Here is an 18,254-nt window from a genome sequence, read left to right as displayed (position 1 = left end):
CATTAAAGTGATTATTACATTCTGAGTATGGATATTTTTCTTACAAAAACGCATCGATTTGCTACAGGAGGCCTTTGTTCACCCCCCGGAGTCGTTTTTTTTTTAATGGATGGGTGCTTTTTATTCACTTCTTTTGGACTGAAGCACAACAACCACCCACTGAAATCAAAGAGATAGAAAGAAAGATCAAAGACCATTTTTAATATAACTCCGACTGGATTTGTCTGAAAGAAGAAAATCATATACACACAGGATGCCTCGGGGGTGAGTAAAACACAGCCTAATTTTCATTTTTTGGTGACCTAAACCTTTAAGATGGCACTTTTGCTCACGGTCACGCTGTTAAGTGAGTACAACTCTAATTCCAGAAAAGTTGTTTTAAATGTAAATGCAATGAAAACAAGAATCTGTGATTTGTTAATTCTCTTGAACTTTTACTTAAGTGACTAAAGTACAAAGAAAAGATTTCCAATGTTTTCACTGGCCATCTTAATTTTGTTTTTTGTTTTTTTAAATATAAACAAATGTTGATTTTGATGAGTGCAACACGGGCAAACACACTCCTCACGCTTCTGTTCACAAATAAACTGCGCTTTTGTTAATGTTTAGGATATTTTAGCAAATAATTTGCTTTGCTTAATAAAATCTACAATACACAAATAGATACAGTCTAATCAATCTCTCTTGGTTTTGTTGACATTTTTTGCTCATCCTGTGATAAACATCTTAGAAATCATACTAAGTGATGTTTTATTGTTGTTGTTGTTTTTTAGCAAAAATGCAGAAAGTCTAGTGTGAGGGGTAGTGTAAGGGGGATAGAAAACAAAGTCGGTACAGTATAAAAACCTTTGTGTGTATGGGATGTCCCCGTTAAACATGAAAACCCAAAGTGTGTGTGTGTGTGTGTGGGTGTGTGTGATTCAGATTTTTAAATGGCAGAGCTGGGTAGATTTCTTACAAATGACACTCTGTAACTGCTTACAGATATCATGATGAAAGCTGTAGCTAGTAATGTAATCTAGGTTACTCGTTTTAGTTAATGTAATCTGACTAGACTTTCATAATTATTTAGTTTCATACATAGTCTAATTGCTTGAGAGGTGTATTTGCAAATGTATTTACATGGCATTTGTGAATATAGTCAAAGCTAATTATGTTGTGACAGTGAGATTTTTAGAAACGAAAATTAAAAGAGGAATAATCAATAAATTTAAAATAATTCCCCTTTTCACAAAACTTATGAAGTAAGCCTCTTATTTTCAACTGAAGCTACGCTATGATGGGCAGAGAGCTTCATGTCTGGGAGCATGGATATACGTCTGGGAGGGCAACTGAGCGCGGATATGACGTAGCGAACGCTTGTGTTGACCGGAAGCAACACAAACAGATGCATATCGACCTAAATATGATCGAGAGAGCCGAGCGCAGAGCGAAACTCATACAGGAGCGCCCTATGGATAACTTCTGACCTCATTGGTTTGGTTTTATTGTCATTTTTTATTTTATTTTATTAATCTAAATTAGACGTGGTTGTGTTTTATTGTTATTGTCATGATGAAAGGTGCGTGTGTGTGGTCGCTGGTGGCTGTGTGTGTGTTGTGTGTGTGTGTCGCGTATAAACCGGTGATCATCATTCACGGGCTCTTCGACACCTCTGCGGATTTTATCAACCTTCACCGATTCATCAACCTGGTAAAGCATTCATCTGATAATATTATTATGTGTTTCCTATCGTTACTCTGTGTCACAAAGAGTATCAAATATGTACGTTTGCACAGGGTCAATATACAGACAATAACTCCACAACAGAGACGACTATTAAGGACAAAAAACCCTCGTTCTTACCATGGTACAGACAATGAGAGTATAAAGTGGTGTAAGCGTCGTTTTTATAGTCTACCTAAAATTCTGTCCATTGGTTGTTATTAATTATTGTATTTTTGTATTGTTCTTTTTGTGTTTTGGTTTTGCTGTCTGTAGCGCTTTGGGTTTCAGAAAAGAGCATTACACATAAAATGCATTATTATTGTTATTATTATTATTGTTATTATTATCAAAAGAATAATTGGCATATTAAACGTACAATACATGAAGCTCCAAGATATGCCAAAGCATATGTGGTTTTTCAATTATCAAAAAAATTAAAATACTGTTGTCCTTATCTTCAATTATTAAAGGAAAAAAGATGGAAAGATACTGAGGATGGGATTAACACGTAACACTATTCAAACAAATACACCACATGCTTCAGACCACAGTTTGTTGTCTGGTGACCTGTAACTGATGTGTGCGTGTTGTGCGTGTTTTCTGGTGATCTGTAACTGATGTGTGTGTGTTGTGCGTGTTTTCTGGTGATCTGTAACTGATGTGTGTGTGTTGTGCGTGTTTTCTGGTGATCTGTAACTGATGTGTGTGTGTTGTGCGTGTTGTCTGGTGATCTGTAACTGATGTGTGTGTGTTGTGCGTGTTGTCTGGTGATCTGTAACTGATGTGTGTGTGTTGTGCGTGTTGTGCGTGTTGTCTGGTGACGTGTAACTGATGTGTGCTGTCTGGTGACGTGTAACTGATGTGTGCGTGTTGTCTGGTGACGTGTAACTGATGTGTGCGTGTTGTCTGGTGACCTGTAACTGATGTGTGCGTGTTGTCTGGTGACCTGTAACTGATGTGTGCGTGTTGTCTTGGTGACCCTGTAACTGATGTGTGCGTGTTTGTCTGGTGACCTGTAACTGATGTGTGCGTGTTGTCTGGTGACCTGTGACTGATGTGTGCGTGTTGTCTGGTGACCTGTAACTGATGTGTGCGTGTTGTCTGGTGACCTGTAACTGATGTGTGCGACTGATGTGTGCGTGTTGTCTGGTGACCTGTGACTGATGTGTGCGTGTTGTCTGGTGACCTGTGACTGATGTGTGCGTGTTGTCTGGTGACCTGTGAACTGATGTGTGCGTGTTGTCTGGTGACCTGTAACTGATGTGTGCGACTGATGTGTGCGTGGTTGTCTGGTGACCTGTGACTGATGTGTGCGTGTTGTCTGGTGACGTGTAACTGATGTGTGCGTGTTGTCTGGTGACGTGTAACTGATGTGTGCGTGTTGTCTGGTGACCTGTAACTGATGTGTGCGACTGATGTGTGCGTGTTGTCTGGTGACCTGTGACTGATGTGTGCGTGTTGTCTGGTGACGTGTAACTGATGTGTGCGTGTTGTCTGGTGACCTGTAACTGATGTGTGCGTGTTGTCTGGTGACCTGTGACTGATGTGTGCGTGTTGTCTGGTGACCTGTGACTGATGTGTGCATGTTGTCTGGTGACCTGTGACTGATGTGTGCGTGTTGTCTGGTGACCTGTGACTGATGTGTGCGTGTTGTCTGGTGACCTGTAACTGATGTGTGCGTGTTGTCTGGTGACCTGTGACTGATGTGTGCGTGTTGTCTGGTGACCTGTGACTGATGTGTGCGTGTTGTCTGGTGACCTGTAACTGATGTGTGCGTGTTGTCTGGTGACGTGTAACTGATGTGTGCGTGTTGTCTGGTGACCTGTAACTGATGTGTGCGTGTTGTCTGGTGACCTGTAACTGATGTGTGCGTGTTGTCTGGTGACCTGTAACTGATGTGTGTGTGTTGTCTGGTGACCTGTAACTGATGTGTGCGTGTTGTCTGGTGATCTGTAACTGATGTGTGCGTGTTGTCTGGTGACCTGTAACTGATTTGTGCGTGTTGTCTGGTGATCTGTAACTGATGTGTGCGTGTTGTCTGGTGATCTGTAACTGATGTGTGCGTGTTGTCTGGTCACGTGTAACTGATGTGTGCGTGTTGTCTGGTGATGGTGTGCGTGTTGTCTGGTGACGTGTAACTGATGTGTGCGTGTTGTCTGGTGACCTGTAACTGATCTGTGCGTGTTGTCTGGTGATCTGTAACTGATGTGTGCGTGTTGTCCGGTGATGGTGTGCGTGTTGTCTGGTGACCTGTAACTGATGTGTGTGTGTTGTCTGGTGACCTGTAACTGATGTGTGCGTGTTGTCTGGTGACCTGTAACTGATGTGTGCGTGTTGTCTGGTGATCTGTAACTGATGTGTGCGTGTTGTCTGGTCACGTGTAACTGATGTGTGCGTGTTGTCTGGTGATGGTGTGCGTGTTGTCTGGTGACGTGTAACTGATGTGTGTGTGTTGTCTGGTGACCTGTAACTGATGTGTGCGTGTTGTCTTGTCACGTGTAACTGATGTGTGCGTGTTGTCTGGTGATGGTGTGCGTGTTGTCTGGTGACGTGTAACTGATGTGTGCGTGTTGTCTGGTGACCTGTAACTGATGTGTGCGTGTTGTCTGGTGACCTGTAACTGATGTGTGCGTGTTGTCTGGTGATGGTGTGCGTGTTGTCTGGTGACCTGTAACTGATGTGTGCGTGTTGTCTGGTGACCTGTAACTGATGTGTGCGTGTTGTCTGGTGATCTGTAACTGATGTGTGCGTGTTGTCTGGTGATGGTGTGTGCGTGTTGTCTGGTGACGTGTAACTGATGTGTGCGTGTTGTCTGGTGACCTGTAACTGATGTGTGCGTGTTGTCTGGTGACCTGTAACTGATGTGTGCGTGCGCTGTTGTGTGCGTGTTGTCTGGTGACCTGTGACTGATGTGTGCGTGTTGTCTGGTGACCTGGTGACTGATGTGTGCGTGTTGTCTGGTGACCTGTGACTGATGTGTGCATGTTGTCTGGTGACCTGTGACTGATGTGTGCGTGTTGTCTGGTGACCTTTGACTGATGTGTGCGTGTTGGATGGTGACCTGTAACTGATGTATGCGTGTGTTGTCTGGTGACCTGTGACTGATGTGTGCGTGTTGTCTGGTGACCTGTGACTGATGTGTGCGTGTTGTCTGGTGACCTGTAACTGATGTGTGTCGTGCTGTCTGGTGACGTGTAACTGATGTGTGCGTGTTGTCTGGTGACCTGTAACTGATGTGTGCGTGTTGTCTGGTGACCTGTAACTGATGTGTGCGTGTTGTCTGGTGATCTGTAACTGATGTGTGCGTGTTGTCTGGTGACCTGTAACTGATGTGTGCGTGTTGTCTGGTGATCTGTAACTGATGTGTGTGTGTTGTCTGGTGACCTGTAACTGATTTGTGCGTGTTGTCTGGTGATCTGTAACTGATGTGTGCGTGTTGTCTGGTGACCTGTAACTGATGTGTGCGTGTTGTCTGGTGATCTGTAACTGATGTGTGCGTGTTGTCTGGTCACGTGTAACTGATGTGTGCGTGTTGTCTGGTGATGGTGTGCGTGTTGTCTGGTGACGTGTAACTGATGTGTGCGTGTTGTCTGGTGACCTGTAACTGATGTGTGTGTGTTGTCTGGTGATCTGTAACTGATGATGCGTGTTGTCCGGTGATGGTGTGCGTGTTGTCTGGTGACCTGTAACTGATGTGTGTGTGTGTGTCTGTGGTGACCTGTAACTGATGTGTGCGTGTTGTCTGGTGACCTGTAACTGATGTGTGCGTGTTGTCTGGTGACCTGTAACTGATGTGTGCGTGTTGTCTGGTGATCTGTAACTGATGTGTGCGTGTTGTCTGGTCACCTGTAACTGATGTGTGCGTGTTGTCTGGTGATGGTGTGCGTGTTGTCTGGTGACGTGTAACTGATGTGTGCGTGTTGTCTGGTGACCTGTAACTGATGTGTGCGTGTTGTCTGGTGATGGTGTGCGTGTTGTCTGTGTGTCTGTGTAACTGATGTGTGCGTGTTGTCTGGTGACCTGTAACTGATGTGTGCGTGTTGTCTGGTGACCTGTAACTGATGTGTGCGTGTTGTCTGGTGATGGTGTGCGTGTTGTCTGGTGACCTGTAACTGATGTGTACGTGTTGTCTGGTGACCTGTAACTGATGTGTGCGTGTTGTCTGGTGATCTGTAACTGATGTGTGCGTGTTGTCTGGTGATGGTGTGCGTGTTGTCTGGTGACGTGTAACTGATGTGTGCGTGTTGTCTGGTGACCTGTAACTGATGTGTGCGTGTTGTCTGGTGATGGTGTGTGTGTTGTCTGGTGACCTGTAACTGATGTGTGCATGTTGTCTGGTGATCTGTAACTGATGTGTGCGTGTTGTCTGGTGATCTGTAACTGATGTGTGCGTGTTGTCTGGTGATGGTGTGCGTGTTGTCTGGTGACGTGTAACTGATGTGTGCATGTTGTCTGGTGATCTGTAACTGATGTGTGCGTGTTGTCTGGTGATGGTGTGTGTGTTGTCTGGTGACCTGTAACTGATGTGTGCGTGTTGTCTGGTGACCTGTGACTGATGTATGTGTGTTGTCTGGTGACCTGTGACTGATGTGTGCGTGTTGTCTGGTGACCTGTGACTGATGTATGTGTGTTGTCTGGTGACCTGTGACTGATGTGTGCGTGTTGTCTGGTGACCTGTGACTGATGTGTGCGTGTTGTATGGTGACCTGTGACTGATGTATGTGTGTTGTCTGGTGACCTGTGACTGATGTGTGCGTGTTGTCTGGTGACCTGTGACTGATGTGTGCGTGTTGTCTGGTGACCTGTACTGATGTATGTGTGTTGTCTGGTGACCTGTGACTGATGTGTGCGTGTTGTCTGGTGACCTGTGACTGATGTGTGCGTGTTTGTCTGGTGACCTGTGACTGATGTGTGCGTGTTTGTCTGGTGACCTGTAACTGATGTGTGCGTGTTGTCTGGTGATCTGTAACTGATGTGTGTGTGTTGTCTGGTGACCTGTAACTGATGTGTACGTGTTGTCTGGTGACCTGTAACTGATGTGTGCGTGTTGTCTGGTGATCTGTAACTGATGTGTGCGTGTTGTCTGGTGATCTGTAACTGATGTGTGCGTGTTGTCTGGTGATCTGTAACTGATGTGTGCGTGTTGTCTGGTGATCTGTAACCGATGTGTACGTGTTGTCTGGTGATGGTGTGTGTGTTGTCTGGTGACCTGTAACTGATGTGTGTGTGTTGTCTGGTGACCTGTAACTGATGTGTACGTGTTGTCTGGTGATCTGTAACTGATGTGTGTGTGTTGTCTGGTGACCTGTAACTGATGTGTACGTGTTGTCTGGTGACCTGTGACTGATGTGTGCGTGTTGTCTGGTGACCTGTAACTGATGTGTGCGTGTTGTCTGGTGATCTGTAACTGATGTGTGCGTGTTGTCTGGTGACCTGTAACTGATGTGTACGTGTTGTCTGGTGATCTGTAACCGATGTGTGCGTGTTGTCTGGTGATGGTGTGTGTGTTGTCTGGTGACCTGTAACTGATGTGTGCGTGTTGTCTGGTGACCTGTAACCGATGTGTGCGTGTTGTCTGGTGATGGTGTGCGTGTTGTCTGGTGATGGTGTGCGTGTTGTCTGGTGACCTGTAACTGATGTTTACGTGTTGTCTGGTGATCTGTAACCGATGTGTGCGTGTTGTCTGGTGACGTGTAACTGATGTGTGCGTGTTGTCTGGTGATGGTGTGCGTGTTGTCTGGTGACCTGTAACTGATGTGTGTGTGTTGTCTGGTGATCTGTAACCGATGTGTGCGTGTTGTCTGGTGACGTGTAACTGATGTGTGCGTGTTGTCTGGTGATGGTGTGTGTGTTGTCTGGTGACCTGTAACTGATGTGTGCGTGTTGTCTGGTGACCTGTGACCGATGTGTGTGTGTGTTGTCTGGTGATGGTGTGCGTGTTGTCTGGTGACCTGTAACTGATGTGTGTGTGTTGTCTGGTGATCTGTAACCGATGTGTGCGTGTTGTCTGGTGACGTGTAACTGATGTGTGCGTGTTGTCTGGTGATGGTGTGTGTGTTGTCTGGTGACCTGTGACTGATGTGTGCGTGTTGTCTGGTGACGTATAACTGATGTGTGCGTGTTGTCTGGTGACCTGTGACTGATGTGTGCGTGTTGTCTGGTGATCTGTAACTGATGTGTGTGTGTTTTGTGTGTTGTCTGGTGACAGTCTCACCCGGGCACTAATGTGACTGTCCTAGACCTGTTTGACCGCAGCGCCAGCTTGCAGCCGCTCTGGAAGCAGGTGGAGGGCTTTACAGAAGCCATATATCCCATCATGCAGCATGCAGCCGATGGTGTCCACCTCATCTGCTACTCGCAAGGTTTGTAGCCGACACAATAGTGTTAAGCTGTGTGATATATTGTGAATATACACACGGCTAGAGGCCATGTTGTTAGGCACAATGTGCACCACATGCTGCTTTGCAACATCATGACATTACGCTGTGGTTTGCTGAGCAATGATAAAAAAACTTTTTTTTTTTTTTTTAATCTGTTGCTGTGCTGGGGTTTAAGTATGGCTGGAGCTGCATTAAACACTAGAAAGGACCAGGACTAACTAAAAATAAGTTCCCCGTCTCAAATGTTTGGTTTTGTTTAGATTTTTTCTGAAGAAAAAAATATGGGAAGTGGAAAGCCAAAATATTACAGTATATTTACTGAGTAATCCACTATTTTGTAGAGAGGGTCCAAAATGACAATTTTTACCTGAGATTTGGAGGTGAGGGGATAAAAACAATCTTACAGGATGATGCACACAGAGCTACCTATTGTGCCTTCAGCCCATTTTGTGGTGCAGACCTAAGACCTTGCAATATGGCACACTGTCCAAGAGAAATCCACATTTAACCCCTTTTTTACAGTACCAGTCTTTTCTTTATAAACCCTTGAACTTGGCAAATTTTATGCCATGATTTCTGTGACACCAAGGAGGATGTGTTAAATTGGACACTAGGCCTTGATATTAGAGGTATGACCATAAGAAAAGCCAAAATTTGAGGAAGTAGATTGCTATTAATTCATGTGCATCCATGCTCTTGTTTTATTCTTAGTAAGGTGGCAGTGATGCACAAAGGAAATAGGTTAAATAAAACTAGAAACTGTAATGCGTAACCATGCATTTTTTTATTATTAGATTATTATTTTTTAGGGGCTTTGTATGTTAATGTCACTTAGAGATCAATGAAAAAAAAAAAAAAAAAAAAAAAAAAAAAACCCTGAGATAATAAAAAATACAAATATTTACAGATGACTGTACTATATACCAAATACAATGATGAAAATAATGCTCTATGAAGCATTTATGTTCACTATGGTCTGAAAGTCTACTGAGAGGTTTGGAAATATGAGTCTGGAAAAGTATGGGATTTTGAAATGTGTAGGACCCCTGTTCTTAACAAACTTTTCTCTTGGTATCTTAATTGTTAAGGCCCTGGATGCTTCATTTTCAGAGATACAGTGTGACTTCTCGAGTAAATTGTTCAGTTGTACACATTTTCAGTGGTCAAAAACTAAACATGGGTCACTTTGCATATAGATGACACATCTCGAGAACAGACGCTGATTAAATATATCTTCTTTTTATCTATCAAAACAATTGCATAAAACAACTGAGTGCCACAAATGTACTTTTTCCAAAGTTTGTGCATATACCTCTAGAAGTATAATCTTTATTTATGACTTATTTGTGATATAATGCAACAAAGATAGCTAAAGTCAGTTTTACTAATAGACCTAGCAATCTACCAAAAAATTGTCATTTTGACCCTCTCTACAAAATAGTGCATTACACTGTCGATTTACTTTCATCATATGCTTTCATTTACATGCTTTTTTTTTTATTTTAAATATGCTTTTCATTCTGTTTGAATGAATAAATCAGATGAAATAAAAATACAGATTATACTTCTGTTTAAATGCTACATTTTTGCATTAAAGTAATGTGAATTTGGGTAATTGCGCTTTATTGACAGGAAAATACAACATATCACAATACAAAAATTTTAATGGTCTTAAAATAGGTTTAATTTTGTTTAGCCTTCTGATGCTCCTTGTCCACTTTTGACTGAAAAATTAACATTTAGATATTTTTTTATTTCATTCATTCATTTATAATCGGACTGGTATGTAACTTGATGACTTTTGTGCTACTTGCCATGTAAACATTGATGGGATGAAACCATTATGAGTGCAAAATAGACACACAGCAGTGTACATACTGTACATATATATTTACACTGTACAGGCCTCTAGTGGTTACACCATGGTATTACATATGGATATAATTTTTCTGTCCAGATAGTTCCTCAAACTGGATTTTAAATGCTTTTTTTATGTTTTAATCTTAAAAACTCCATTAATGGGGAATAATAACAATACTACAAATATTTTGAATATAAATAAATTTTGTATAATTATGATAAAATCCCCTCCAAATACAAAATCTTAATAAAAAATATTAAAGTAGTACAGTATAGTAGATTAATTTGACTGAAAATGTTACACTCCGTGTGTTTGGTGGCCTATGAGAGCAAGTGTGATCCAGAAGTTAGGAGCATCAGAGGCTAAATCTGACTTTCTGCTGGAATCTTTTTGTGAATTTGACCTGGCCATATTCTTTAAAGGTTTCTTTGTATACAGATATTTTACTGCTATTACATAACTCCATTCTAAAGTGTTGTGTTGTTTGTGTTTTGCGTTTTGTAAAAGTTAGGTCACTTTTTTAGATAGCAGACTCTGTTTAATAAGTTATGCTTTTTACTTATTTTTGCCACTGTCCTCATTGTTTTTGTTTGTTTTTTTGTTTGTTATTTAAGCGTGACCTTGGCTTATGTAAAGGTTAAAGCGAGGGCATGTCTGCATCTGTTTCAGGTGGCCTGGTGTGTCGAGGAATCCTGTCCACTCTTCCAGACCATAACGTGCACTCTTTCATATCTCTGTCTTCTCCGCAGGCGGGGCAGTATGGAGGTAACACACTTTCTTCAGTTTTGCTCAGAAACACGTGTACAGACACTGAACTGAAATTCCTTGTCTCATTGAGGGTTTCATATTTCAAATATGTTTCATATTTGCTCTTCTTTTGTAGACACGGACTATCTGAAGTACCTCTTCCCTCAGTTTGTCAAATCCAACCTGTATCATGTGTGCTATACTGCAGTGGGCCAGAAAATATCAATCTGTAACTACTGGAACGGTGAGTGGATGAATGGATGGTTTACATGCCGCCGTGTGAGATGTGAACAGTGACCACGTTATGGAGGGTGATCAGATATTTGTTTGCTTTGCTCAAAAGGAGCAAGAAACTAGTAGCCAGAGAACAAAGGAGTAACGGATCCTGAGTGGCAGCTTCACTACACACATCTACAGCACGGTTCAGCAGAGTTAACTACTGTACAAGAGTTTACCTTACTTACTTGACTTAGTTGTTATACTTACTAGGTTTTATTAAGTTGCAGCTACTTTCAAGGCAAATAAAACAATTTAATTACTGCTTTGAGTGAAGCTTGCTTTAAATATTCAAGTAGCCACAGAGGAACCAATGATTTTAATAAACCAGTGAGAGGCAGCAGTGCACTAATACGTTTCTAATGAGCAACATAACAACAGAAGAAGAAGAAAAGAAAAAGAGTCTTAAAGGGGTCATATGATGTGATTTCAAGTTTTCCTTTCTCTTTGGAGTGTTACCCCCTTTTGTCTTCAGAACTGCCTTATTTCTTCCTGGTATTGATTCAACAAGGAGCTGGAAACATTTCTCAGAGATTTTGGTCCATATTGACATGATAGCATCACGCAGTTGCTGCAGATTTGTCGGCTGCACATCCATGATGCGAATCTCCCGTTCCACCACTACAGGTCCTTCTCAAAAAATTAGCATATTGTGAAAAAGTTCATTATTTTCCATAATGTAATGATAAAAATTAAACTTTCATATATTTTAGATTCATTGCACACCAACTGAAATATTTCAGGTCTTTTATTGTTTTAATACTGATGATTTTGGCATACAGCTCATGAAAACCTCAAAAAATTAGCATATTTCATCCGACCAATAAAAGAAAAGGTGTTTTTTAATACAAAAAAAGTCAACCTTCAGATAATTATGTTCAGTTATGCACTCAATACTTGGTCGGGAATCCTTTTGCAGAAATGACTGCTTCAATGTGGCGTGGCATGGAGGCAATCAGCCTGTGGCACTGCTGAGGTGTTATGGAGGCCCAGGATGCTTCGATAGCGGCCTTAAGCTCATCAAGAGTGTTGGGTCTTGCGTCTCTCAACTTTCTCTTCACAATATCCCACAGATTCTCTATGGGGTTCAGGTCAGGAGAGTTGGCAGGCCAATTGAGCACAGTAATACCATGGTCAGTAAACCATTTACCAGTGGTTTTGGCACTGTGAGCAGGTGCCAGGTCGTGCTGAAAAACGAAATCTTCATCTCCATAAAGCTTTTCAGCAGATGGCTGTCCAGTGCTTTGCTCCAAAATCTCCTGATAGCTAGCTGCATTGACCCTGCCCTGGATAAAACACAGTGGACCAACACCAGCAGCTGACATGGCACCCCAGACCATCACTGACTGTGGGTACTTGACACTGGACTTCAGGCATTTTGGCATTTCCTTCTCCCCAGTCTTCCTCCAGACTCTGGCACCTTGATTTCCGAATGACTCTGGTTCAAAAGCACAGGCCTGTGCACGGTGGCTCTGGATGTTTCTACTCCAGACACAGTCCACTGCTTCCGCAGGTCCCCCAAGGTCTGGAATCGGTCCTTCTCCACAATCTTCCTCAGGGTCCGGTCACCTCTTCTCGTTGTGCAGCGTTTTTTGCCACACTTTTTCCTTCCCACAGACTTCCCACTGAGGTGCCTTGATACAGCACTCTGGGAACAGCCTATTCGTTCAGAAACTCCTTTCTGTGTCTTACCCTCTTGCTTGAGGGTGTCAATGATGGCCTTCTGGACAGCAGTCAGGTCGCCAGTCTTACCCATGATTGCGGTTTTGAGTAATGAACCAGGCTGGGAGTTTTTTAAAAGCCTCAGGAATCTTTTGCAGGTGTTTAGAGTTAATTAGTTGATTCAGATGATTAGGTTAATAGCTCGTTTAGAGAACCTTTTCATGATATGCTAATTTTTTGAGATTGGAATTTTGGGTTTTCATGAGCTGTATGCCAAAATCATCAGTATTAAAACAATAAAAAGACCGGAAAATATTTCAGTTGGTGTGCAATGAATCTAAAATATATGAAAGTTTAATTTTTATCATTACATTATGAAAAATAATGAACTTTTTCACAATATGCTAATTTTTTGAGAAGGACCTGTATATCCCAAAGCTGCTCTATTGGATTGAGATCTGGTGACTGTGGAGGCCATCTGAGTAAAGTGAACTCATTGTCATGTTCAAGAAACCAGTCTGAGATGATCTGAGCTTTGTGACATGGTGCATTATCCTGCTGGAAGTAGCCATCAGAAGATGGGTACACTGTAGTCATAAAGGGATGGACATGGTCAGAAACAATACTCAGGTAGGCTGTGGTGTTTATACGATGCTCAATAGATACTAAGGGGCCCAAAGTGTGCCAAGAAAATATCCCCTGCACCATTACACCAGCAGCAGTCTGAACCGTTGAGACAAGGCAGGATGGATCCATGCTTTCATGTTCTTTACGTCACATTCTGACTCTACCATCTGAATGTCGCAGCAGAAACTCATCAGACCAGGCAACGTTTTTCCAATCTTCTATTGTCCAGTTTTGGTGAGCCAGTGCGAATTGTAGCCTCTTTTTCCTGTTCTAAGCTGACAGGAGCAGCACCCGGTGTGGTCTTCTGCTGCTGGAGCCCACCTGCTTCAGGGTTCGACGTGTTGTGTGTTCAGAGATGGTATTCTGCATACCTTGGTTGTAACGAGTGGTTATTTGAGTTACTGTTGTCTTTCTATCATCTATAACCAGTCTGCCCATTCTCCTCTGACCTCTGACATCAACAAGAGATTTCCGTCCACACAGCTGCCGCTCACTGGATATTTTCTCTTTTTCGGACCATTCTCTGTAAACCCTAGTAGTTTGAACTTCAGCAAGTCGTCTTCATGCCTAAATAAAAGCCCTATCTAGATGCCTAAATGCATTGAGTTGCCGCCATGTGATTGGCTGATTAGCAATTTGTGTTACCCAGCAATTGAACATGTACCTAATAAAGTGGCCGGTGAGTGTAAGTCATTATAATCAGTAATTATGTCCCCACTGGATGCAACAAATGCCTCGTTTGTAATGGGTTTTATTGTTTTTGTCTTCTCTCGCTGGTGTTCTGACCGGGACACACATCTCATTATGGTGAGGGGTGTAACATTTCCGTCTCACGCTCAGCCAATCACAACGCACTGGATAGCTGGCCAATTAGAGCACATCTCACTTTTCAGAATGATGAGCTTTGTAAAAATCAATGCATTTCAGAACGGCGGGGCATAGAGGATAAACAATAAAGTATGTGTAAAAAAAAAATTTTTTTTTGAACCTTAAACCACATAAACACATTTCATTACACCAAATACACCAAATAATGTTCTTTTTAGCAACATCATATGACCCCTTTAATAGACTGTTCACTAGTTGCATTCACTTGTTTCCCAGTCATCTTGAATCTTCAATTTTCAAAACATCTGAAATATTTAAGAGAACATCATAAATTGATGTTGATTTTCCTAAAATGTGGTTTTGTGTTTTTTTTTAACTCACCATTATAGTGATCGGCATTCCTTTTGGTTGGTCACTTGGAGCTTTGTTTATGTTCCTATAATTATCTTACTATTAATGCAGCAATGTAACATGAAATCAGTTTTTGATTTCAAAGGAAGAAAAGTAATAAATAGGTTGCTTTTAGAAGGTGATCTATCTTCTAATTAAATCATTAGTGTATTTTTGTGTTTATTAATGATCTTTAAAAATGTTTTGTCATAAACATCTTGAGAAGCTTTTAACTGGGTTTCTATAATCCTTTAATATTTGTGGTGATATGCTGGAGTCACACACAGACTTCAACATTCAGCGTGCGAATCATAACAGTGGTAACAGTTCAATTTCATTTATTTTTTATTAATTGTAACAATAACCATTTTATTTGCTCTTTTTGTTTTGGTACTACTGACAAGACGGCAAATAAAAACAACAACAGTAAAACAAAGCAATTGCATAATTTATTCATGCCTCAATGCACTCTGGGAGTCAGTGAGTAGCTATACTAAGTCATGAGTACACCTAAAGTTAAGGATCAATGGTATGATGGTACATGTGGTGATGTTTCAGTATTTGTTTGTTTTGTCTCCAGACCCTCATCACAGAGACATGTACATCAACAGCAGCGACTATCTGGCCTTACTGAACAATGAGAAAGCAAATCCCAACTCTACTGGTGAGGAGACGGACCACATCACCTGCTTTTAGCTAAAAAGTGTATTTTCTCTTAGAGGATGCTGATTGTGATTTCTGAGGTTTTGAGTGCCAGAGCTGGCTTCCCTTGTTTCAAGGAGAAAGTGTTTATTACTGGTTTGTGATGTAGTATTGTCTTGGCACAGCTTGGAAAAAAAACTTCCTGCGCATTAAGAAGCTGGTGCTGATTGGTGGAGCTGATGATGGAGTCATCACTCCGTGGCAGTCCAGGTTGGTCAGATCACTTGTCCGTTTTGTCATCTTCAACTCAGATTCATAGAAGCTTGAAATATAATGGTTATTTTCCATTATTTGTTGTGAAGAGATTTTTATGATGCCTAATTTTCTTGCTTTTCAGTCAGTTTGGTTTCTACGATGAGAATGAAACAGTGGTTGAGATGAAAAACCAGAAAGTAAGCATCATTTCATTTCTTTGTAAGACCAGAGTAATGTGTCCTTTGACTCTGACAACAAATACCGTGGGAGCGTGTGTGTGTGTGTGTGTATATATATAAAGTGTTGTAAAAATGAGTGTGGTAATGCTGGTGAATAATTTTTCCAGTTTATAGGTGTTCAAAATATTTAACACCGCTAATGCAGGGGCGGAGCCACCCCACTCACAACTGCTGCATCAATCACTTTTTTCTGTTGCACAGACACATATGATGATGCACACTGTAGCCTTTATCATTTCATATTAAAGCGCGAAAGAAACTACAAACGTGCATGTCAGATCAACTCTAAATTGTCTTATCATCATAGTCAAAAAATGGCACAACAAAATAACAATAAATGTTAAAATTTATAGCTCTCAATAGTTAATGTTAGGGGAAAAAAATCTATTATAAATCTGAGACATCATCAGTGATACTCGCCTTCAGTCATAAAAAAGATGCCATTAAACAAATATTAAAAATATGCTGTCTTTGTTGTTTCTACATTAATTTGAAGATTGAATGTGAAATCATTGCAATATAAAAATATTAAAAATGTATTGTTTTGTGGGATTAATCGTATTTCATTTCAGAAAAATGTGCGATTTTAGGTAGTTATTTTAGAGAGAGTTTTTGATGTTTCCTCTACATGTGTATAAATCAGGCTCTTAACAGCTGGAGTGAAACTGATGACTGTCTGATACTGTTCTGTCTCTGGATGTAAAGTTGCACTCCAGAAAATACAGAGATTTTTTTTTTTTAATGAAAGCCAGCTGGTCTAAAGCACTCAGGACCTCATCCGCCCAACAGGACCATGCCTCAGATTTTCGGGTCATTTCACACCGCTCCTCCTCATGACTCTGGCTTGTTTTCCAGGTGTTTTTGATGGACTTCTTTGGGCTGAAGACGCTGTACGCTCGAGGAGATCTGGCTCTGTGTTCGATGGCAGGTGTCGCTCACGTCTTCTGGCACTCCAATGAAACCGTTTATAAAAACTGCATTGAGAAATGGCTCACATAGATTCTGACAAACTCCCACACTCGACTACAGATCTTTCTCTATTTTCTATTCATTGATACAGTCTTGCACATTTCGTTACGGGACACTAATGCATACACTTCAGTTACTGTGTCTGCTGACAGAGACACACATTCAGTGAAACACAGGTGTAGAAAGTTGAACACTAAATATAAAGAATAACCATCAGTGCCTGAGGGATACATTTCTCATTTTGCAGAATTTTTCAGTGTGTGTAGATATTGTTTCTAATTCCTCTTTTGAATTATGTGATGTGTTTGATGTGGACTGTGCTGCTGCAGTAACATTTATGCCTTACATACGATGTGTTTGGACATGACTTTGTCTCAAATCCAAGTGCTAACAGTGCAATGAGAAAGGAGAGAATGAGGGGGAAAGGAGAAAAAGGGATAGCGTGAAAGGAATAGAAAAGGGAATTGCATTTGTTGTATAAAACATTACCTCTCACTTCACCTCCTTCAAGCCTCAGCCCAAGGCTGCGTGTCCGGCCCTAAAGGGGCTCGACTCTGAACAGCTCATACATATGAAATACTTGTGTTAAGGTATTTTTACTGTTATTTTATGCTTATGGAAACCTGGTGTTGTATGCTTGAAGGAGGTCATCTTGCGCTAACAAGGTGTTCAGTTCATATAGTGTTAACATTTTAAGAAAGATTCAGAAAAGGGATTAATAGAAGCACAATTAGAAAGAATGCATTTAGAAGTCTATTTCCTCTCTTTGAGGTAAACACATGCTATACAGATGAGTACTGTACAAACATAGTTTGCCATATTTATTGTTATCATAGCAGTGTTATGTGATTAGTTTTGTGTTTTAGCTTGCTTTAACTATTTTTAATTAAATGCTTAACATTGGGGGTTAACGGATAGTTTACCATAAAGTATAAGTATCGTGTCTGAAGTAGAACATTCTTTAATACTGAAGTACAATTTTCAGCTAAAACCGTGAAACATCTCCGGATGTAGATTTTGTAAAGGACTTGAGCTACATACCAGTGTGCTTTACTGTTTGTACTCAAGCCAGCTTTCAGAATAAAATGTCCATTTTATGAAGTAAATGGTGTCGTCTTTTGTTAAATGTTGCCCATGCGGACTTTAAAGAAATAGAAAGTTTTTTAGAAGTGTGCATAAGTGCAGCTGTCTAAACCAGGGTTCCTCGAATCTTGCCCTGGAGGGCCAATGCACTGCTGATCAAACTCACTCACCCTGTGATTTTCTAATGAGCCTGAAGACATTGATAGACGAGCCAAGCTCTGCAGGAACAGCGTGGGGGGTAATGCATTGCAAGTAACACAAATTACATCAGATTACTATTTTAAAGTAAAGCATTACTTTTTAATTTAGGAGGAAATATCTGAGTACCCTTTTCAACTGAGTAACTTCAGTTACTTTGTTTCCCATGTCTTGACTGACAGCTCTCGTGTTGCCATGTTGAGAGAAATCAGGAGTAAGAGCAGAGCGTTGTGTGTGAACATGATCTTACTGTAGTTTTAGACTAAATATGAACATGTATTTACATTAATCATCTCACCCGCACAAAAACAGATTCAGTATTCCTCAAAATGAAGAAAAACAGTAAAATGCAAACTCAGAATATTATACAAACATGCAATAATTAAATAT

At 41.1% G+C, this 18,254-nt stretch overlaps 1 protein-coding gene across 1 annotated transcript; it reads left to right on the top strand.

Annotated features, from left to right (window-relative positions):
* The first annotated feature begins 1,361 nt into the window (after positions 1–1,361).
* LOC109061844 (lysosomal thioesterase PPT2-A-like) lies at positions 1,362–17,687 on the top strand. Its single transcript, XM_019078930.2, has 8 exons — positions 1,362–1,692; positions 7,916–8,069; positions 10,618–10,713; positions 10,832–10,939; positions 15,059–15,142; positions 15,306–15,390; positions 15,518–15,572; positions 16,470–17,687. The coding sequence occupies exons 1-8, from the start codon at positions 1,552–1,554 to the stop codon at positions 16,611–16,613; spliced, it is 867 nt and encodes a 288-aa protein (XP_018934475.2). The 5' UTR covers positions 1,362–1,551; the 3' UTR covers positions 16,614–17,687.
* The last annotated feature ends 567 nt before the right edge of the window (positions 17,688–18,254 follow it).

The sequence above is a fragment of the Cyprinus carpio genome, chromosome B19 (genome assembly GCF_018340385.1).
Source record: "Cyprinus carpio isolate SPL01 chromosome B19, ASM1834038v1, whole genome shotgun sequence".
Lineage (NCBI taxonomy): Eukaryota > Metazoa > Chordata > Actinopteri > Cypriniformes > Cyprinidae > Cyprinus > Cyprinus carpio.
The sequence above is the reverse complement of the archived record's forward strand: the minus strand, read 5'-3'. Positions and strand labels throughout refer to the sequence as shown.

Excerpts from the sequence above, each read along its gene's own strand:
- LOC109061844 (XM_019078930.2), top strand. The coding sequence starts at position 1,552 with ATGATGAAAGGTGCGTGTGTGTGGTCGCTGGTGGCTGTGTGTGTGTTG. Across the intron at positions 15,143-15,305 it reads AGCAAATCCCAACTCTACTG|CTTGGAAAAAAAACTTCCTG; the intron begins GTGAGGAGACGG and ends GTCTTGGCACAG. Across the intron at positions 15,573-16,469 it reads TTGAGATGAAAAACCAGAAA|GTGTTTTTGATGGACTTCTT; the intron begins GTAAGCATCATT and ends CTTGTTTTCCAG.